The sequence below is a fragment of the Lissotriton vulgaris genome, chromosome 1_1, assembly GCF_964263255.1.
Source record: "Lissotriton vulgaris chromosome 1_1, aLisVul1.2, whole genome shotgun sequence".
Taxonomy (NCBI): Eukaryota; Metazoa; Chordata; class Amphibia; order Caudata; family Salamandridae; genus Lissotriton; species Lissotriton vulgaris.
Genome location: NC_141685.1, coordinates 437,078,124 through 437,101,724, shown reverse-complemented (window position 1 = coordinate 437,101,724; position 23,601 = coordinate 437,078,124). Strand labels below are relative to the sequence as shown.

Here is a 23,601-nt window from a genome sequence, read left to right as displayed (position 1 = left end):
TCACTATACTGGAAGGGAAATGTCCAGTGTCACTCACCCTAAAGATTTGCCAAAGCCAATTTAATCTGGGGCAAGTAAAGCTCCATCCCCAGGAATGACAAATACACACCGCCCCCCTTGAAAAATGCAATGTCGTCGTACCTGAGATCCAAATGAACTATCCTGCTGATCCAGTTGTCCCTGCAGAAAACTCGCATCTCTTTGTTTAATTTCTTTCTAACCTTGTCTATGACGGACGGTTTCACCACCTCGCGCCATACTCTCCTGGGGAAAAATTCCATCCACATGATGTGACAGACTGCCCAAAGGTTGTGAATCTACCTTAAACCAACCTTCATTGCCTTAATAAGCACTAGGTTTTTTTTGCACGACCATGCCATTCTACCCCAAGTGAATGATGAGCACATATGGACATCTCCTGCACACTAAAAGCTTGTTCAAACATGGAATGAGCTCTCTCCACTGCATACCCCCTCTCTCTAACCAGGAGATAGAGTAAAAGTCCTTATTGAAACCTATATTGATGCCATGACTGCGCTCAACCCACTTAACGAAAGAGTGGCCCACAATCCATAGTTTCAATCCCGGGACCAGAAACTTAAAAAGAAACAAAGTTGACAACCTGCTGAAGAAAGAAACGGGTTTTAGTAGGCAGGAAGTGTTGGTGCTCAAGCACTATTAACGTTATAATCAGTAATAAGTATTCAGTATTAGCAATGGTGCTGGCAGGGAGGGGAGACCCTCAAACCCCTCAATTCGTGTGGATCACGCCACACAATCACAAATGAACTAAAGTCCTGCACACTCAAAACACAAAAACACCAATGTGTAAGTAAAAGTTCTGGAGATGAAGAAAACCATCCAACATCGGTAGTATCATCTGGAGTTTTTGTTCTCACTTTTTAATAGGTCATCAGGTAGAGGTTATACACAGCCAGCCGACACGTGTTTCATTGTAGAAAAAGGAAAATTTCTACAACTCCTCAGGGCTGGGAAATAGAAAAAGATGACCTAAGAACAGGGCATGGAAATCCATGTCCACAGCAATACAAATAATACCCCATATTTGGTGGCATGTTAAGCTACCGTCACCCAACACGCGTGGAGACCACAAGAGAGAGATTCATACTGCCAATATTACTTAACAACAGAAACATAGCTTGACAGTAAAGGCCTAATGCTCAGCATTCGTGTCAGCCCAGTGTCGGAAAAAGAAAAAAGGATAAAAGATTTTTTACAATTAAACTAGAAAACATGTAAATGCACATTATAGTGAATGATTAGCACACTCCGAGTAATACCCAAGTGACTAAAATACATTCCGTGTGTAGGATCTGTATGGTACCTTATTGGCTGGATTCAAAGTAAGGTAGGCTAAAGAAAAAGAGGGAGAGAAAGGGAAAGAGGGAGGGGGAATTAATAAAAAGAAGCAAGATGCGAGGTACCCAGTTGCCACCCATGCTACTTTATGTACTGCACAAGGCAGTGCTTAATTTGTAAAAAAATAAGTGCAGGTGCTGAAAATTTTGCCAAGGAGGCAACCGCTCACGTCTTCCTGCAGTGAGCCCCACTTTCAACACTCTCACTGCCTCAGTCTCTATCTTCTAACCTTGATCTGTAGTCTGTCCCCTATGTCTTTGCTCTAAGAGTCTATCCTCTCACCGCTCTAATTGTTTTCTATCACCTTTGTCACACTCTGTATTTCTGATTTGCATTCAATTCATTTTAGCCCTGCCCTTTTTTCTCTTCACTTTTATCCATGCTCTGCTCTCTCTCCCCTCGATCTTGGCTCTTTACTATCACTCTTTAACAGTGATTAGCTGTGTCTCCATTTTATCATTTGTCTGCTTTTTTTTCCCTTGTCCTGTCTTCCACATTCTTTCATTCTATCTTCTCTCTTTTTAATGCTCTCTTCTTCACATCATGGCTGCTTTCTCTTTGTATCTGATTTGCTCTCCTCCTTTTCTTCTACTTTCCTCCGTTTTATCTCTCTCCTCTCTTGTTGTTTCTTCTCCTCTCTTGTTGTTTCTTCTCCTCTGTTGTCTTTCATCTCTAACACTGCTGCTGCCTGTGACCCCTGTCGTCAGCCTGTACATGTCCCTGCTATTTTAAACTCTGCGTTTTCTTGTTGTCATTCCTGCAGAAGCAGAAGATGATGTGTTTTACTTTCTTACCTACACACAGGGTGCAAAATCAAAATGTACACCAAATGAAAATGCTTTTTTGCATATATTAATCAGTGTGGTATGACTGGGTTTATTGCGGAGCAGGCGGCTGCACCTGCTCAAAATAAGCACTGGCATAAGGTCCGAGAAAAGAGTTTGCCTTTTTTGGAATAGAACATATTCCAGTTAACATCAGGGGTGGGAATAGAGAATTACACCTCAGACGTCCTGAAGCAATGTGGGTTATGAGGTTACATTCAGTTGAGTGGGGACTCAACAGTGACTCTGAAATGCAGTACTTCTTGGGAGATTAGTACCTATGATGAGACTAACTGTGGCTTTACTAATCACCTAGATCTGTGACACTTAACCCCTTAGGTGGGCCATTTGCGGAGCTTATAGTATATGTTGCCAAATATTATTTGAGATGAGACTGATATGGGCTTTGACAATCAGCGGGATATGTAGCATGAAGCCCTAAAACTGATATTGTGGACCACATGCGTGGAGTGGAGTAGATGTTGTAAAATCTCACGCTGGTAGCATAACTATAACAAAAGATTTTAATTGCAATGTCATCTTTACATTTTCCTACCTTCTTTCTCTGTCCTAAATCTGTCTAATTAATCTAGATTAACTACCGATACATTCTACCAACTGCATCCTCTTTGGACTTCTTTCTAATGACTAAGTCCTTTTGAGGCTATGGCTCGCCCTTCGGTCAGTAGCTTTAGTGCTTAGATCCCTCTACCGGGGTGTTTGTGCTTATATTTGGCATACCGCTAATATTTTGAAAATAAGTCCAGGGCAGTGTGACTTATCATTTCTTCTTTGGACTTCCCTATTTTACGAGGTCCTTTTTTGGCTGCACTCCACACTTCAGTCATTATTGTGGTGTCCTTAATTCTTTTTTCTTTGAGATGTTTATTCTAACTACCATATCATTATTATTATGGTAATAAGTACAGGGAAGTATGACCCTCCTCTTCCTTCCCCTACTGCGCTTCTCATTAGTTATATACAATATAGTTTCCATTCTAGACTCCTTTAGACGGGGGCCATTTCCTCCTAATATGTTGTCCTTATAATAGGTACTATACCGATACAGCACAGCTTTTTCCCTTAGTACTGGTGGTCTTCTCATTACGAGGTTCTATTCTTTCTATTATGTTGACTTTTTAATAGTTTTACATTTATATATGCTCCATCTGGGGCTTTGACCAAATTGGTTTTTATATTAAAATATGAGGGTTTGGGCTTGTTTCTCCAGGGAGATTTCTTGTCATTTTGCATTTTATAATAGACCGCTCACGAAGTTTCACTCTGTGCACCCCTTTTGTTCCTTTTACTGAGTAAATTTTGTTAAGTAATAAGTTTCACTTTTATCGGCTTGTAGCATTAAATATCCCGTTTTCGCTCAACTTAGACCGTTTACCCTACGTTTATTGTAATTTAATGATATTTGGTTATATATTACCCACGGGACACTACTGGCTTCTTTTGTGTTTATTTGCCATAATAGCCTCACTCGCGGGTTTCATTTCACGTTCTAGTCTCTTGTTGACGTAACGTCTGAGAGAGACTCTGCCGGTTATACATCACCCGTTTTTGGTTGCGCTATCTAGTTGTCGATTTGAGTTTACAATATATATACTTCCGTTCACAGCAATTGCTGTTCCGGGTTAGGACGCCAGATAGTCGAGAGCGGAGCATCAATTCTGTGAGTACTCCCTAGACCTACTATCGCCATGGATTTTGGGACCGCTATTCTCATGAGCATTTATTTGTACGGGGTATCATGACCCAATTACTGATGCGTTGGCTTTGTTTTCTTGCCCTTCCCTCAGAGCCGTGACACGCACGTACTCGTGCCTCACCTGGAACAAGCCGGTTCTCCATTCCAGATACCTTGCCACCCTACAATATAGGTGAGCGGGTTCCTTTTTTACTGCATTTCACTATACTGTAGTCTATTTTTGCCATTAATAATTATCTTAGGCCCTTTTCCCTGATGCCCGTCTTTCTTTGTATTTAGGTGCAGGACTTGATCCGTTTTTTCTGTTACATAGGACTCGTTTGAACTGGCGCCCTGTTACTGTAGGTGATATTGCCAACAGGGTGAGATCCCCTTGCACTGTATCTGTCATGAATCCTCTATCCATGTAAGATAGAGAAACTAGCTTCCTATTAAAAAACCAACCCCAATCCCGTGCACCTGCACGACCGTTATGAATGTGTGGTGCTTTTAATATTCATGTGTATTCTGCCTTTGTGATATGATGTAATACTCTACATATTGGTATCCTAGTACTTGCATGTTGTCACGAGTGTTAGGTAAGGGTTTTTGTTTCATTGCGAGGTTTCTGTGAGAGGTCTTATTTGTTTTACTTGAGCAGCTAGCACACGCATCTATTTGGTGCATTAGGAGCGGCTCTAAAGGTTTTGACACGCATCTATTTGGTGCGCGAGGTGCCGCTTGTTCTGCGCGTGTTCTGCGCGTGTTCTGCGCGCATGGATTTCTTCATCAGCAACCCTCGGCTGCTAGCGTGCACTACTTTCCTGGGTGCGGTCTCTATTTAAACCGCACCCAGGCTTCTGGAACCCGCTTTGCCTCGCGGATTTTCAGGAAGAGACATCGCGTCTGAAGACCTCTTCATCTTGCCTCGCCTGGAAGCCCAGATTTACACTCCGGTTTGTCTCCAAGGGGATAACGAGCATTTCCTGTCACCTGTTTTGGAAAAGATCTTCAGAAACAAGATAAGTACTTTTGTTTAACTAAATAAATGGCGCTTATCGCAAGAAAGTAACCAAAGTTAATCCTCAAGACTTTGAAGCTGAAAATTGCAAACTTGGGACCAATCATTCTTGAAGAGTTGAAAAGCGAAAGTTACAAGGAGAAACCTATTTCCTAATGTTTTTTCTGAAGTATAGTGTACCGACCGAATCTGTAATTTTGTGTCTTAATGTAATTTGATTGTTACTAGAACTTATTGTACTGTGTTCAGTTTTGATAAAGGATAGAACACTTCAAGAAGGTATTGAAAGTGTTCAAGCTTCAATAACAATCTTAAAATCAAAGGGAAGGTGTTGCGCAGAATCCCCTTAAAGATATCTACATAGGGAAGGGTGTCTTCTTTTCTTTTTGTGTAGTCCACAGGTTGGTGCACAAGTAGAAGAAGGAGCATTATCGGGTCGTCAAGAAGACTTTCACAAGTACGTTCCAGATAGAGGAAGGAGTTCATATATTACTGTTTATCAAAAACCTTTGCTAAGTGATATATTTGTTTTGCTTTCAGGCCTGCTAATTCCTGCCCCTCAAGACTGAGCTTCATCTTTCCCCCCGACGACACCTATCCAAAAGAAATACTGGACCAAATCAGAACCTTGCTGATTGCAGGTAGGAGACTTGTAAAATAGGTTAAGACAAGCCTTCTAGGGGAGGGTCAAGGGAGGTAGTTTAAGAAAGTTAAGGAAAAAGCCCTGAGTACTATTAACGTCCATCCTGCTTGTTGTTTCGCAGGTCAACAGCAAGACAACGTCCTCATCACAACGTCCAGTACCGGCCTCCTTCCTTTAAGTCTAAATCTAATCTAGCTGTAATTTGAGATCAGTAAGTTTATAATTAGACTTTTTGGAAGTTTGGTCCCTTGCGTCTCTGCGAAATCTTCTACGTCATCCAAGAGATTCCTGGTCCAGCCCAAGGTAAGGGACGCAGTAGCTTGACCTTGACAGAAGGCAAAGCCCAAGAAGATCATTTCGCCCAGACGCAATGGACCAAGTTACGTTACAGGATGTAGCAGCAGTCCTTCAGGAATTAAGGGAGGAAAATGCTTCTTTGAAGAGAGATATTTCTATTTTACAATCTACTCTTCAACAGAAACCAATTTTAAAACCAGCCACGTTCCTTGTGGAATCCCCGGAGGGAGAACCCCAAACTCAAATCCAGGTTGTGACTCCCACACCTACTCCCTTAGCCCAGCCAGAACGATTTTATGGGGATTGTAACAAGTTCTCCGTATTCTTACAGCAGTGTCATTTACACTTCTTGGCAAAAAAGACCGCTTTCCCTGATGACTCTTCTAAGGTAGCCTTTATGTTGTCCTATTTAGGGGGAGATGCTGCTCTGTGGTCAGTTCCGTTAGTAGAGAATGATGACCCTATTTTATATAATTTTCAAAATTTCGAACGTGCCTTAAAGAAAATATTTGCTAAACATGTTTTTGTACAATCAGCAGATAATGAGTTACTGAATCTAAAACAAGGAACGTCAGATCTGCTTTGTTATATCTCTCAATTCAATCGATTGGTCCTGGAAGCAGGTTGGCCTTATGACAAAAGAGTTTCGATCTTCTACAGAGGATTGAGGGATGATCTAAAGGATATGGTTACCCAGATTTTGGAACCACCAGAAGATATCAATGAGTTCATTGATTTAGTAGTAAAGTTAAATCATCGCCTCTCAGAGAGAAAGGGAGAGAGAGGTAAGGGTGACAATAAACTTTTTCTAGCTAAAGAAAGAAACTCGTCTTCTCGAGACTCAGGTTCTAAGTTAGATTCAGTTGAGCCTATGCAAATAGGCTCGATTAGAGGTCCTTTGTCCAAGGATGAGAAGGATAAAAGGAGGAAGTTAAATCAATGCCTCTATTGTGGCAAACCTGGTCACTTTGTTAGAGATTGTCCCACAAAACCAGGGAAAGGAAAGAGTAAGCCTTCAGAAGTAGCCTTAATTCATGAAGAGTCGGTAAACTAACAAGCTCGGTGAATAATGAGGTCGGTTTATCGAGTGCAGTTTCTAGTTTGGCCTCAGTACTCCCTCCAATTGGTTGGAAACACTTATGCATTATAGTAGAATTACGGAGCCTCAGTCAACCCACAGCCCCGAAGAAGGTAGAGGCAATTATTGATTCAGGAGCTACAGGTAACTTTATCGATACACATTTTCTCTCTCAGTTAGGATTTAGATCTATCCAAAAGACTCATTCTGAAATAGTCAGAGCTGTGGATGGTAAAGAATTGACTTCTGGACCAATTATTCGACAAACCGAAAGTTTAGAAATGGACAGTTCACCCGTACATAGAGAAAAGATTCAATTTGATATAATTGATGCCCCTCAGTTCAAATTGATCTTAGGAATACCTTGGTTGGTTCATCACAATCCACTAATAGACTGGGTTACTAAAACCATCACCTTTTCTTCAGACACATGTACAAGAAATTGTTTTCAACACGAAATAGGAAGAGACGTGATTCAAGGGTTTAATTTTAATACAGAAGCTACTAGTGTATTGGCTTTGGAGGGTGTTCCTTCAGAATATTCTGACCTTCTAGATGTCTTTGATAAGAAAAAGGCTAACACTTTACCTCCTCACAGGGACTTTGATTGCAGAATTGACCTTGTCCCTGGAGCAACTTTGCCCTGTAGTAGGATATACGCTCTTACCGAAAAAGAAAATCTTCATCTTAGGGAATATCTTAATGAATATCTCGCTAATGGTTTTATTCGTCATTCTAAGTCTCCTGTATCTTCTGCTCTTTTTTTTATTCCGAAAAAAGGAGGAGAATTACGCACGTGCATCGATTATCGAGCTTTGAATAACGTGACCATAAAAAATAGATATCCCCTGCCTCTAATTCCTACACTGTTGGATCAGGTTAAAAAGGCTACCATTTATACTAAATTGGATCTCCGTGGAGCATACCATCTAGTAAGAGTCCGGAAAGGCGACGAATGGAAAACGGCTTTTCGCACAAAATTTGGTTTATTTGAGTATCAAGTTATGCATTTCGGACTCTGTAATGCTCCAGCCGCATTCCAATTTTTTATAAGTGAGGTTCTACATGAGTTCATTGATGTTTGTTGTGTGGTTTACATTGATGACATTTTAATCTTTTCCAATTCCAAAGAAGAACATGTACAGCAAGTTCGTGCCATTCTGAAAATACTGCTTTTAAATTCCTTGTTCGTAAAATTGGAGAAAAGTCTGTTTCACGTTTCAAGAGTGGAATTCCTTGGTTATATCATCAGTCCCAAGGGGATAGAGATGGACCCAAAAAAGGTTGAAGCTGTCGAATCTTGGCCTAGTCCCACATCCGTGAAACAGGTTCAAAGTTTCTTAGGATTCGCGAATTTTTATCGTCGCTTTATTCAAAACCTTTCTCAGATCATAACTCCAATAACTAAATTGCTGCGAAAAGGGGTTAAGTTTGATTGGTCCAATTTAGCTGAAGAAGCGTTTCAAAATCTAAAGAAAAAAATTATTTCAGCCCCCATTTTAAGTCATCCTGACCCCAATCAGCCTTTTATAGTTGAAGCAGATGCTTCTCATTTTGCTTTGGGAGGAATCCTTTCACAAAGGAACTTTAACACAGGACAAATGCACCCAATCGCTTTTTATTCAAGGAAACTGTCTAAGCATGGGCGGAAAATCCGTTTCGCTCGCGGATTTTGCGGATTTTCGGTAAATTCGCAATCCGCGAGATTCGCGAATCTCCCGCCAAATCCGCAAATCCGCGAGCAGCGGATTTTGCTCGCACTGCTCGCACTGTTCGCGTGAGTTCGCGGCTTCCCAGTACAACTTCGCGCCCCGCGAATAAGTGCAAAATTGCAGAAATACGATCTTAGCAAAACTGAAACTACTTACCAGGTTCAAAAGTTCAGGCTCATCATTAGTAGCCATTTCCTGTAGTGCTTCCTGAGGGGCCCCTCCAGAGTTCAGTTGCCAGTTGCAACTATTATGTGACCCTGCTCTGAACCTCAGAATAGTTACACATATGCCACAAAGGTCCTGAATTACAGCTAAGGGAGACAAGCAGGAGCCAGGCTGGAAGTTCAAATCCATTAATCAGCCCCTAATTCATTATTGTCAGTTGGGGCAGGGCAGGTGTTGTAACTAATTTTGCAACAATGAAAGCACTTAGCAAGTGCAAAAGATCACTAATCAGGAAGCACTAAGGCAGCAGGTGCCAGCTAAAAAAATATTCTGTGACACATTAATCAGCCCCAAATTAATTCAGGTCACTTGAGGCAGGGAAGGTGTGCTTGCGTTGCCACAATAATGTACACTGACTGGACAACCAGAGGGTGCTGTGATGAAACAGAGGGTGGCATGGGTGGGCCAGAGGGTGGCATGAGTAGTCAGAGAGTGGCAGTGGTGACAGAGAGTGGCAGTGATGAAGAAGAGTGTCCCAAACAGGCTGGACACGTAGAAACAACAAGTTCGCGAAACTTGCGACCCGACAGGTAAGTTCGCAATTTGCGAAATTGTACAAAACCCTCGCGAACTGGCAGAAACCCACGCAAACACACAAAAAAAAAAATCCGCAAATTCGCGAGAATTCGCGGATTTTGCGGATTGCGAGTTCGCAAATCCGCAAAATTCGCGAACGCGAGATTCGCAAAATTCGCCCATGCTTAAAACTGTCTGAAGCTGAGCAAAATTATGCTATAGCAGACAAGGAACTCTTGGCAATAAAAGCAGTTTTTGAGGAATGGCGCCACTATTTGCTAGGTGCACGTCATCCTGTAACCATTTATACAGACCACAGAAATTTACAAGCTTTGAGATCAGTAAAGGCTTTGTCTCCTAGACAACTAAGATGGTCAATGTTTTTTAGTGATTATGATTTTATAATCACATACAGACCTGGAAAAGAAAATCTAAAGGCGGATGCCTTGTCTAGGATGCTTTCAGGCTAGTGTAACCATTGGTGATGTGATTTCTGAGATAAAAGAAGAGATGCAAGTTAAAGGCATAGATGCATGGAAAAAGAACAGTCTTATTTGCAAGAAAAAGAGGGGTTGGTTTATGTACACGACCTGATTTTTGTACCCACAGATCCCTTACGAAGAAGAATCCTTCACTTACATCATGACACAACTTTAACTGCACATCCAAGTATAATTAAAACTTACAAATTGATTAAAAGAACCTTTTGGTTGCCTTCTATGTTCAAAGATGTAAAAACATTTGTTGAAACATGTAGTATATGTATCCAAAATAAACCCTCTCATCAATCTCCAAGTGGGTTACTAACTCCTCTTCCCATTCCACCTCATCCATGGCATACCATCTCTTTGGATTTCATCGTAGAATTACCAACCACTAAAAAAGGTTTTACAACCATCTTAACTATAGTGGACCAATTCTCTCGAATGGCTCATTTCGTTCCTTTAAAGAAATTACCGAGTGCCTTGGAATTGGCACATCTTTTGATTACCAATGTGATTAGATTGCATGGAATTCCGTCAGTGGTAATTTCAGACAGAGGTTCTCAATTTGTGTCCCACGTCTGGCAGAAATTGAGTTCATTGTTGAATATGGAAATCAAACTTTCATCTAGCTATCACCCTCAAACAGATGGTTTGACAGAACGTACCAACCAGATTATTGAGCAGTTTATTCGATGTATGTTACAAAATTCAGACGAAGAATGGTCTGATTTACTGAGTCAACTGGAATTTGCCTATAACAATGTTGATCATTCCTCCATTGGAATGTCTCCTTTCTTCTGTAACCTAGGTTTCCATCCCAAAAGTTTCCCTAATGATTTAAAAGGAAAGAATGAAGTTCCGGCAATTTCAGATTACATATCTAATTTGTCTTCCATTCAAGATCTAGCAAAATACCATTTGGCTCAGGCTAAGGAAAGTCAAAAGAGGTTTGCTGACGAACACAGATCTAAACAACCTGATTACCTGCCTGGAGATAAGGTCTGGTTGAGTACCAAGAATTTGAAAATAAAAGGGAACAGAAAATTCAATCCTAAATTCATAGGCCCTTTTTCAATTGATAAGGTAATAAACCCAGTTTGTGTCAAATTGATTCTTCCTTCAAAATACCAATTTCACCCGGTATTTCATGTATCCCTTTTGAAACCTTTCCATCCTCAGACTCGCTTTGTCCAGCCTCCGCCCTCTATTAGTATAGAAGGTCATCCAGAATTTGAAGTAAAAACAATTTTAGATTCAAAAAGAGTTCGGGGAAGACTTTTTTATTTAGTGGATTGGAAGGGCTATGGACCTGAAGAAAGATCTTGGGGACCCTTAGAACACTTAAAGAATGCACCTAATATGGTAAGGACTTTTCATCTTAAATTTCCTGAAAAGCCTAAACCAATCTCACCAGTCTTGGGAGGGATTTTGAGAGGGGAGTACTGTCATGAATCCTCTATCCGTGTAAGATAGAGAAACTAGCTTCCTATTAAAAAACCCACCCCAATCCCGTGCACCTGCACGACCGTTATGAATGTGTGGTGCTTTTATTATTCATGTGTATTCTGCCTTTGTGATATGATGTAATAATCTACATATTGGTATCCTAGTACTTGCATGTTGTCACGAGTGTTAGGTAAGGGTTTTTGTTTCATTGCAAGGTTTCTGTGAGAGGTCTTATTTGTTTTACTTGAGCTGCTAGCACACGCATCTATTTGGTGCATTAGGAGCGGCTCTAAAGGTTTTGACACGCATATATTTGGTGCGCGAGGTGCCGCTTGAAGGATCTGACACGCACGTGTTCTGCGCGCATGGATTTCTTCATCAGCAACCCTCGGCTGCTAGCGTGCACTACTTTCCTGGGTGCGGTCTCTATTTAAACCGCACCCAGGCTTCTGGAGCCCGCTTTGCCTCGCGGATTTTCAGGAAGAGACATCGCGTCTGAAGACCTCTTCATCTTGCCTCGCCTGGAAGCCCAGATTTACACTCCGGTTTGTCTCCAAGGGGATAACGAGCATTTCCTGTCACCTGTTTTGGAAAAGATCTTCAGAAACAAGATAAGTACTTTTGTTTAACTAAATAAATGGCGCCCATCGCAAGAAAGTAACCAAAGTTAATCCTCAAGACTTTGAAGCTGAAACTTGCAAACTTGGGACAAATCATTCTTGAAGAGTTGAAAAGCGAAAGTTACAAGGAGAAACCTATTTCCTAATGTTTTTTCTGAAGTATAGTGTACCGACCGAATCTGTAATTTTGTGTCTTAATGTAATTTGATTGTTACTAGAACTTATTGTACTGTGTTCAGTTTTGATAAAGGATAGAACACTTCAAGAAGGTATTGAAAGTGTTCAAGCTTCAATAACAATCTTAAAATCAAAGGGAAGGTGTTGCGCAGAATCCCCTTAAAGATATCTACATAGGGAAGGGTGTCTTCTTTTCTTTTTGTGTAGTCCACAGGTTGGTGCACAAGTAGAAGAAGGAGCATTATCGGGTCGTCAAGAAGACTTTCACAAGTACGTTCCAGATAGAGGAAGGAGTTCATATATTACTGTTTAACAAAAACCTTTGCTAAGTGATATATTTGTTTTGCTTTCAGGCCTGCTAATTCCTGCCCCTCAAGACTGAGCTTCATCTTTCCCCCCGACGACACCTATCCAAAAGAAATACTGGACCAAATCAGAACCTTGCTGATTGCAGGTAGGAGACGTGTAGAATAGGTTAAGACAAGCCTTCTAGGGGAGGGTCAAGGGAGGTAGTTTAAGAAAGTTAAGGAAAAAGCCCTGAGTACTATTAACGTCCATCCTGCTTGTTGTTTCGCAGGTCAACAGCAAGACAACGTCCTCATCACAACGTCCAGTACCGGCCTCCTTCCTTTAAGTCTAAATCTAATCTAGCTGTAATTTGAGATCAGTAAGTTTATAATTAGACTTTTTGGAAGTTTGGTCCCTTGCGTCTCTGCAAAATCTTCTACGTCATCCAAGAGATTCCTGGTCCAGCCCAAGGTAAGGGACGACGTAGCTTGACCTTGACAGTATCATATTATATTTTTGGCCCCTTCGTCGTTCACTTAGATTGGGTACCATGGATTGCCTCTCAGATAGAGCTCTCCTCGAAGCAATTTCCGGATTACTTTCAGACATTTTATTTAATATTAAGAATTCAGTTCGGTGTAGATTAGGAGTAGGACTTTAGGTGTAAACTGGTATGCTCACTGCAGATATGAACAGATCGAATTGCGTTCTCTAAGAATTTCTGCATTATTATGCCGACTCACATTTTATGTTAAATGTACTGGTTAGGTTGCTCAGGACCCTTGTGACATTACTATTGCTCGCAACCGGTGGAAATAATATGGACATTAGGACCCACTGTTTATCAGTGGAGTGGTGTGGCTCACTGGTTAGAGGCGGCAGACCCAGAAAGCAGAGGTCGGCCCGGGACCAGGGTTCGATTCCCGACGCGGCAGGGTCTTGGGCCATGGTCAGCGGACTTGATAATTCTCGCCTCGGTGCCTACTCCAACCATGGGTCCCACTCAGCAACTCTGGGCAATAGCTTGCTTAATCTCTACTAACGGCCCCATCAGCGCCGGGGATGCTTGTCTTCACCTTGGAGAGGCCCAGGAGGGACCATCTCACAGGGAAAGCCAGGATCGGTTCCCCAGCGGTATACAGCACCGGGACGTCCCTTTGCTGGGGCAGCTGTGCGCTTTACAAGTATACGACATTTAACGACATCATTGCCGCATAAAAATGGGGGCCCTTTTCTCTCGTGTAAATTGTAACTTTTGAGTATTGCAGCTTTTACTCAACTCTACCTATCCTTGATCAACTATCCTTCATCACACAGTATTTGATTACCCTTCCAGGTTGGAATAATCACCGGAACTGGGGTAAGAACTCACTAGCCGCTCTTCCACCAATTCTGGCTTGAGTTTGGTCGTATAGAGTTCTTTTCCTTAATTCCCCCTCCCTCTCCCTCTTTCTCTTTCACTCCCTCTTTTTCTTTAGCTTACCTTACTTTGGATCCAGCCACTAAGGTACCATACAGATCCTACACACTGAATGTATTTTAGTCACTTGGGTATTACTCGGAGTGTGCTAATCATTCACTATAATGTGCATTTACATGTTTTCTAGTTTAATTGTAAAAAATGTTTTATCCTTTTTTCTTTTTTTCCGACACTGGGCTGACACGAATGTTGAGCATGAGGCCTTTACAGTCAAGCTATGTTTCTGTTGTTAAGTAATATTGGCAGTATGAATCTCTCTCTTGTGGTCTCCACGCGTGTTGGGTGACGGTAGCTTAACATGCCACCAAATATGGGTTATTATTTGTATTGCTGTGCACATGGATTTCCATGCCCTGGTCTTAGGTCATCTTTTTCTATTTCTCAGCCCTGAGGAGTTGTAGAAATTTGCCTTTTTCTACAATGAAACACGTGTCGGCTGGCTGTGTATAACCTCTACCTGATGACCTATTAAAAAGGAAGAACAAAAACTCCAGATTATACTACCGACGTTGGATGGTTTTCTTCATCTCCAGAACTTTTACTTACACATTGGTGTTTTTCTGTTTTTGCGTGCCCAGGACTTTAGTTCAAAGTTGACAACCTGTATGTTACTCTCCCCTCAATGTATCTACAAAAGCAACCCGATGTCCATCTACCCATGTCCATGATGTGCCTAAGGCCCCATCCCCATCTCCTCCCTTCCATCGATGCCCCAAACTTGCTCGGGTCCAGGCCCACCGTACTCAAAGCTTTGCGCAAAACCTCCAGTAACTGGAAAGCCGTAACCGGCTTGCCATTGTCAGGCTGAAAAACCCTCCTCTCAACGACCACCCCAATTTGCACAGCCTCCGCTCAATGTACCGGACAAATGTCTGTGGATGGGGAATATTTCAATAGCACCATCTTCCCTACTCTCCTTTGATCACTCTTGGGCTTATATAGCCAGACCTGTATCCCATAGTCCTTGAAAAGCGCATCGTCCCAGAGTAAACCCCTACTGCCCCTGCCCTCCAAACAGTTCCAAAATCCAAAAGGCCCCAAAACTCATCCAGGTCATAATGGCCGAAAATAATACTATTTCCTTATTACCCAAGCATACTGCCTGAAGAGACTGAATCAATTTTACCCAAATGTCCCATGTTAGAGGCCTACTTTTCTGCCCCCCAGGCCCCAGATCTCTTGCCCTGCCCGCAGTTCCCCTGTGGAAGGGGCAAAACCCCATTGCCGCTTGCCCATAAAAGCAATGCCTGACAATTTTCCTGGAATGGTCACACTTGACTGCCCCTTCTGTATGAGACAGAGCATGAAATGAACTACATTCTCCACCCCCCACTCCCAAGATCTCTTCATGGCCTCCCCGCCATGGAAACTCCCCCACTGTAAATGAGACAAAGCATTCGCAACATCATTGTCCACACTGAGAATGTGTCGGGCTCTAAACGTTATATTAAATCTCAAACAATGCAATACAAACAATGCAATACAAACACATGCAGCAGCTGGTACAACTATGACTCCCTGGCCCAACTGCCTATTGACCACCTGTACTACCAACATGTTGTCCAGGCGGAAAAGAACTCTCTTGTGAGGTAGCTTTGTCCCCCAGAGTATGACTGCCACCCCCAAGGAAAAAAATTCCCGAAAAGCAATACTGCGCTTTCCCTCCTTCCATGCTTTCAGCCGTTCCTCGGTGCACCACTGTCCTTGCCATTGCAGGGCAAAATCGTAACCTCCCACTGCGTCTGGAAAAATTTGTGCACCCCTGTCAATACCTGCTAATAAAGTCTATGGAATCTCATTAAAAGACTGCAAGAAAGCCCTCCACATCTTCAAATCCTCTTTTACTCCCACCGACAGCCTGATATGATGGTGGGGTAAGGACATCCCTGAAAGGGACAAACCTAATTGTCTACAAAAAGTCCTCCCCACTCTCCCTACTCTGCATGCGAATTTTGAATGGCCCAGCAACATCTGCACTTCTTTAAAAACCTTGTGTTTGTTCAGCATTGCATTCAACAGAGTCAGCAAGTTACTCTTTTTGTCCTCAGGCAACTTGGCCTCCATTGTCATGGAATTGATCTTAATACATAAAAAGGACAACACTTCATATGGCCCACTGTCTTCTCTGGGAGAAAAGGAACCCTTAATTCGGTCATCAGTATGTGAAAGTTATCCAGCGATCCCTGGGAGACTCCAGAACCGGCAGTCCCCACAAAGAAAAATTCATTCAAATGATGCGGCATCAGGTCTTGTCCTGTGTGCCAGCTGAATAGCTACTGCATAATTGTCCTAAACATCTCAAATAGTGCACACAAAATAGAACAACCAATTGGGAGTGCTTTGTCCTCAAACTGGATGCCCAGCAACGGAAAATCAACAGGGTGTACCAGCAACAAACAGAAGGCAGACTTGCTGTTGCTCGTCGTCATTAGCACCCCATGTCCGACCTTCTCCACTAAAGCTAAGGCCACCTCCACAGAGGAATATTTCACTGTTACCTGCTTAGTCAGAATGAAATCATTCAGAGACTAACCTTCCGGCCAGGAGAGGTGCTGTATCAGCCAATACTGTCCTCGTTCCTACTTAGGTGCCACCCAAATAGGACACAAAATGAGCTGCTCCATTGGCCAGTCGTCAAAAGGACCCACCACCCTCCCCTCCTGTATTTCCTTGTGTAATTTCTCCCTATCCACCTGTGCATGCTCAGTTTCAGATTTCAGAATGGAAGCCCCGAGGCGCACCTCGGTCCTTCGTATTCTAGCCTAAACCCATCTGTGAAGCCTTCTAACAGCACCCTAGCATCCCCAGACTTGTCATACAGGAAAAGCCAAAATAAGAGTCTGTCCAATTTAATGCATGTATGAGCCCTTCACTCCAGACCCTTGTGAACCTCTACCTGACCTGAATCCCATTGCCTGCCCATATTGCTGTCCTTGATTTGGTCCTGGCTGACTACCTGAAGTCTGTTGTCAATCGCCCGCAGCAAAACTGGTTTGCCTAAACAGGCGACCAATGGGTGTCTGCCTGAACATTTCGAGCATTCATGCCAAAACTTGCAAAGATCCATTGTGTACAGACCTTTGTTGAAATCCCAGCGTGCCCCACTCTGGTTCCCCTGGCTTTATGTGCTACCCCGCCCCGGGTGGGGCACTCCTGAAAGGACTTATATACTATCGGCAACCTGTTTGCTGTAAAAATCGTTTTGTCGGAATTTCACCGGGCCCATTTGTTCTGCCACAAGACTGTGTCCAGCTTCCCCCATTGAGCCTCCTGGTAAACCGCTAACCTGGCCCAGAATTTTTTGTCGTACTGCGTCCACGCATCGCCTTCGTAATTGTGCTATGCCTTCCTAATCACGTCTAGGTACTTAAAGAGTGCTACTGACCTCTCTGGTAACTTTTCACAGTAGACACTTTCATCAATGGGAAAGCCTGCGTCCAATTTTCAATTGTCAATGGCACCCTCGGCCTCTTGGACAATTCCAACTCCTCCTCCTTAGAGCCCTCTTTGGATCTGAATTACCTATGTAAGAGTTTCAAAATCTCAACATACTGCCTTTTCCATATCTTCTCTTTGATCGACTGCATAAGATAGGCTCCCAACAGTTTGGATGTCGCCATGTACTCTAGCTTTTTGAAATTCAGTTCCTTTCTCTTCTTCTTGTCTCCTGAGTCCTGCCCGACTGCACTCCCTCCTGTCCTACCAACCCATCAGTATGCGTTTATCCCCCTTCTGGCTTCTTCTGTAGGGACCCCTCTTAGTCTGTGCGTACCGGGTAGTCCTCTGTCCCAGCTCCAGTGTCCCACATGTAGCGTCCTTTCCTTAAGCAGGCAGCCCTGCTATTGTGAAGCTCACCAACTTCTACCCCCACAGACCCCATTTTTAAGTTGGCCTCCACACTGTTCAGAGGCTCCCCAGCCTCGACCCCGACAAAGACATTAGCTTGCTGGCCTCCCTGCTGGACTGGTGCTACTTGTCCATGCATGACCAGGGTTAGTGGTTTTAATCTTATATTTCAGCTTCTTATCTGGTGCCCAGGTCAGTGCCCGCTGCTTTGGCAACATTCGCTGCAGCCAAGATTTGTCTCGCCTTGCCACCTGCTGCACATCCGGGGTTGTGCTGTACCCGCTTGTGCCCGTGATCTTGAAGTCCAACGTCAAGTTCCAGCTATGGGCCGCGCTGTCTCTTCTCCTTGGTGCAGCTGAGCTGCACGTAGTGGTCTGACCCATTAAAGAGAAACGGGATCCGGTATACTGGGTTCTGTATACCCATTAAATGTGGACTCCCCAGCCTCCTTCCTCACCCAGCTAGAGCCCGATAGCCAAGGTGGTCTACTGACCCGCCGCCTGCGACCACTGAGGCCCAATCTTGCGGCCGCTTCTCTTCCCCCTTCTGCCCTGCCTGGTGGCTTCACCGACCAAAGCTGCCGGCACTTCCAGATCTGGACCTCCCTTCTATAAGCCCCCCACTCCTCCCCATCACTCCATGCTAAGCTCTCCAGTACCTCTGCCTGATGGGGCTTGTCCTCACCCCTCCCCAGCCTCCCCTTTTGCTCTCATTAGGCTTCCCAGGGGCCCCAGCTGGACCCTCCACAAGTTCCTTTCACAGGTTGACCCTGGCCCCGCCAGGGCCCTCTCCAGCCATGAGACCTTGCCCAATTCAATATCCTTCACTTTTCCCTCCACTTGATCTTGGCCCTGTACTTGTTGGTCCTCCCCTGCTGCACCTGCCCCCACTGCCATCCACTGTTTGTAAACTTCCCTAAAATCAACCGCAGGCCAGGGCTGTTCCTGTAGCCTGCTCCTGTGAAGCTCCTTAATTCTGTCCTCCAACCCCCTTCCTCCTTCCTGCAGCCTGCCCTGTGCCTCGTGCTCTATCTGTAAACCCCCCATAGCCCTACCCTCCTTCTCTCTCTCTCTATGCGAGGCCACATTTCCATCGATGGCGGCCCTCACTTTTTCTATTCAGTGAGGCCTCCCTCTCACTACTACGGGAGGCCGTGCACTGTCCAACATCATTTTGACCCTGCAAGGCCTCTATATCCCTCTGGGAGGTCTTGCAGCTGATGCTCCTCCCTTTCTGAGCATCACGGACCCAGCGCCTGGGCATGGCCGAGCCTGCAGATGCACTTGGTTTACCGCTAGGACAGACTCATCTGTTCCCCTTCGGCTGCCCGGGGATACTCTCCTAGTACAAAATCAGCCCTTCCCACTCTCCTGCCATTGTTCCGTAGCCTGTGACCTGCGGCCTGTGCTCAGAAGCGCAGGCCATGACTGCAGCAGCCACACCACCGGCGGCCTCAAAATGTGGCCGACACCCACTGTGCTGGGCCTCTTGTTTCAACAAATTTAGCCACCCGGCCTCTGCCAGGAGGTGCATTGCTGGGCCACCTTCTCATCACCTGACACAGTTGCCATCCGGTAGGTCAGAGATGAGTGAGATGCTGCACACGTAAAGTTCTACACTTACTTATACTAAACTACAACGTTTACCCCCTCCTGGCCAAACCTGAACAAAAGCCTTTACTGAGTCGACAATAAGCTCCTAACTAAGGGCCCGATTATGATGGCCCCGAGGCGGAGGGACCGTCCGCAGGGGCAGGGTCAGCGGCGGTCCCTCCATGCAAATTATGATGTGACCGCCACCCTGGCGGTCACATCCCATATCTTTAACCTTGCGGCGGGTGCTGCTTGAAGCAGCGCCCGCCGCATGGTTAAAATTGCAGGCTTTGCATATGCGTGCACAAAGCAGCAGGCACCGCGCGGTGCCTGCCGCGTGTTGTGCATGCATACGCAGGGGGGTACCATAGGTACCCCCCATGTGCACCCCTCACCCCCCAACACCCTGGGGGCCCACAACGGGCCCCCAGAAGCAAAGGTACACACGCGTTTCCACAGCGGAAAATCCGCTGCGGAAAAGCAAATTGCAGACAACATCCCGCGGATCAGCAGCGGACGGACTTGCCGTCCACCGCTGATAACACCGGCATCCTAATGTGGCTGGTGGTGTTTTGGAGGTCCCCAGCGGTGAATCCGCATCCTCCGGGCCCGCGGTGGCTTCCGCCGGCCCGGAGGATGCGGATTCACCGCAATCCTAATGGACCCCTAAGTACCAGCCACTGTGCTACCATGACAAAAACCCATTTTCAGTCATCTGGACTGCACAACTTCCCCAAAAACCCGGGGGTCAGACCTCCCTGTGGTCAGCAGCTCCCCAAATCTCCATTCTTCCGCGACTAACTCGAAGCACAGATCAGGGGCTGGTGTGCCTGAGGCTTCGGTACAAGAAAGGTGCACATGCCAGCGATTGGCACTGTGAGTGATACTCCGTTGGTGGCTATGACTGCCACCGAATCACAATTAGCAGCACTTGGCCAGCTCTGTTAGCGGTGCACCCCGGGGCCTGAGTGGCAGCTATGGTTGAGCTGCCTACTTCTGGTATATGCTGCCTGAGTGTGTGAGATTGTTGCCGGTTACAACTTAGTTATTTTATGTATTTACCAACCCACAGGATTTCAGTTTCTGACCATTTAATGGTGCTCTACCTCCTGGCCACTGTTCTATCCGGGTAGACATCTCTTTCTCAACAAGGAGATCAAGTGAGCATTTGCCGGAGGCACAGACCTACACACCTTAGGGTCTTGTGTATGAATATATTAATGTGCTCAAAATAGGCAAGGGATTTTACACTATATTATGGTGTGTAAAGCATCTCCATTGGTATGCCACTCAGGCGCTTTGTTGATTTTGGTGCCACTATATTATGTGTTTTTTTCATATGTAGAGGCTGCTCATGTCGGTATGCTTTTGATGCTTGCACTAAACATCCCCTTTATATGTGAAACATCTCCTTTTCTGTGTCTTACGAATGTGACTGTTGTGCTGCTCTGGAACATAAGAAACTAAGGTCTCATTTTCTCACAACTTGAAGCATCAGTGACCTCTGCTCCTCACATGCACTTCTTGTGCCAGTCCAAATGAATATTGTTCAGTCACAGGTAAGATCCAAATTTGTCATTATAGATGCACACTATTTTATTTTTATGTGACTGAATTCAAACTACTTGCAGAGTGGAGGTGGTATTGGTAAGAAGTGGTGTTTATATAATGGCACGTGGTAGCCTAGCTTATGGTGACGAGTACAATGCCTCTTCTTCTTCCACGTCATCATCATTTGTAACCCCAATACAGATCAAAATGCAGTTAGCACCAGCCTCCAGCAGCATTTGCAGCCTGCTACACGACACTTACCTCACATCACTCTTCTATGGTTTTTCAGTGGTTTCCTCATTCCTTTTTTCCTTAATGCCTGTGATGAGTGAATACAACCAGCTGGATGCACCAGTTGGCATCTTCTCACACATTTATGCTGTCCAGACTGGCTCAAGCCACCTACTCACATCCAGCGTGAGCCTGATGATGCAAAGGACAAGTAGTAGGAACGTGCATGCAAGGAAAGGTCATCAGAGCAACTGACCTTTTTCATGGCCATGGGATAGAGAGCAGTGTAGAATCTTGTGTTTGTCTCATGAGGTGGGCTTTATAGTTCGCAGTCAGTAGATGGACACAGTAGAGAAAGTTGACTGAGGTCCCACACAAACTGACTAGGAAGATTCATGAGGATAACCTTTGGCTCCTGGAAGCTTGACCAAACTTAAAGGGTACTATTTCGAGATATGAATAGTGTTACATATGCTAATTATTTGGAGTCATTAAGTGTAAAGAACAGGAGTATGTGCATTCTTTACAGCTGATTTATAACTTAAGTACTCCATGTGAATGAATATGTTTTCCAGCTGCCTCCATCATGTCCTTCCCTCTCCCTCTTGTGTTTCTGTCACCTGTGTGCTTCTCTGCCGCCTGGTTCTCTTGTTTTTCCCTCTTGCCTTTCCCTCCCCCACCTTTGCTTGTATTTCTCTTTCTCACTCAAGTGCTTCATTGCTTTCCGGTCCCTATATTACTCTTTCTCACCTGTGTGATTCTTCCTTTGCCTGTTGTTCTTCCTCATGCGCTTCTCCCCACCCTACATTTTGCTTCACCATGCCCTCCATTTTGCTTCATCTTCTGCCTACTTCAACAGCCCACTTCTCCATTGCACAATTAAAAAGTAAAATGCATTAATGCTATTTATGTTTTTTAATTTACCAATCCATTTCAGATTGGTAAAGAAACAAAAGAGACCTGCGTAATTTTGTAGGTGCTCGCATACACTGGCCTCAAAATGACAAGACTGTATTGTCACACCTTTTGTCGTTTTTTCTTCTTTAGCCGTGCTGCACTGTCAACACCTATTTGTTTCGCCAGTGCATGAACATTGCATTGTTCTTTTATGCAATAAAAAATTATATCTTTTCCAAGCAGTTTATGGGTATTAAAAACAAACTATCTTCTCCAAACAGTTTAAGAGTGATCCTAGCTCAAATTATGATGAGGAAAATTTGGTACAGTGCACCGTGGATCTGTTCTTCGCAGGCACCGAAACAACTTCAACTACTCTGCGCTGGGCTATTCTGTACATGGCAGTAAACACAGAAATTCAAGGTAATGTTAATCAGAATTTAGATATGGATCACTCATTTTATCCAAGTATTTTACAGTAAGTTTGAAGGATATACATTTGTTGGATATGTTACAGAGCAGTAAGCATACATTCTGAGTTGTCTACAACAGACACTACCACACTAGCAATGTTATATATATATTTATTTTAACTCAAAACACTAGAGAAGACAGAATATGGGAACTCAAGAGAAGAAATTGAAAAATAATAATGACATGTTCATTGAAAAATATTTAGAGGGCTGTAAATTCCCTGAAAGAATATTGAACTGTTCAAACAGCATTGTATATCTGCCTTCTCAAGTTTTGTTTTTTTTGCAACTTTTATCATATTATCAATAGTCAAGCAAATGGTTTGTTAAAAAGGGGATTATGCATATTTTCCTTGTCAGCACCAAATAAATCAATGTGCATTAGATCACAGACAGCCTAGATACCAAAACTCTGGACCTGTAACATATAATGCATGTTCATATTCTAGCCTGCATTATTTCTTCTGGCTGCTAACTGCATGAAAGGTAAATGCGAAAAAACAGCAAAGTGCCATGAGAGTCCAATTTCTTGATCATCCACCAATGCTCTAGACGCACCCAAACCTGCCCCAACATCAAGCACTTTTATATACATTCGCTATACATTGCTGGGCCCACCAAGTTAAATCACATACAGTGACAGTCCTTTAGAGGAACCTGCAATGTTTAAATGCAATTGTGATGTCTTTCCCCTGCATGTTGGGAGTGTGTTTTTTTAATTTTTAGTTTAAAGTTAGTTTATTGGAACTGAAGCAAAATACAATAGAAAAATGCATTACAGTTGAGAATGATAATACATTTAAGAATAATAAACACAAAACAGTTTAGGGGAGGGGAAGGGGTGTGCATGGTATAAAATAGGAGTAAACTGATAATTATATTCAAAGAGTGACAATATTTAGAACAACAGTAGTATACAAAAATGGAAATTCAGGAAGGTTGAAGCACTTCTTCTTCCTTAGGTGGATAAGCAAAAGATGGTTTTGCATGTATGTCTAAAAAGTTAGTTACTGGGGACCTTAGGGCTAAATGTTTGAATACAAGTGATATAGGATGCATAAATGCAGTATCTAGACTATAATTAAAGCATATGACGTGCCACCATGTCTGGAAATATAACTGG

At 43.8% G+C, this 23,601-nt stretch overlaps 1 protein-coding gene across 2 annotated transcripts in view; it reads left to right on the top strand.

Annotated features, from left to right (window-relative positions):
- LOC147747316 (cytochrome P450 2J2-like) overlaps positions 1–23,601 on the top strand; it is a 417,724-nt gene that overhangs the window by 214,781 nt on the left and 179,342 nt on the right. For both annotated transcript variants that reach the window (XM_086953140.1, XM_086953132.1), the window contains one exon: positions 22,287–22,428. In XM_086953140.1, the coding sequence (XP_086809266.1) occupies positions 22,287–22,428 (142 nt within the window). The remainder of the gene's footprint in view (positions 1–22,286; positions 22,429–23,601) is intronic.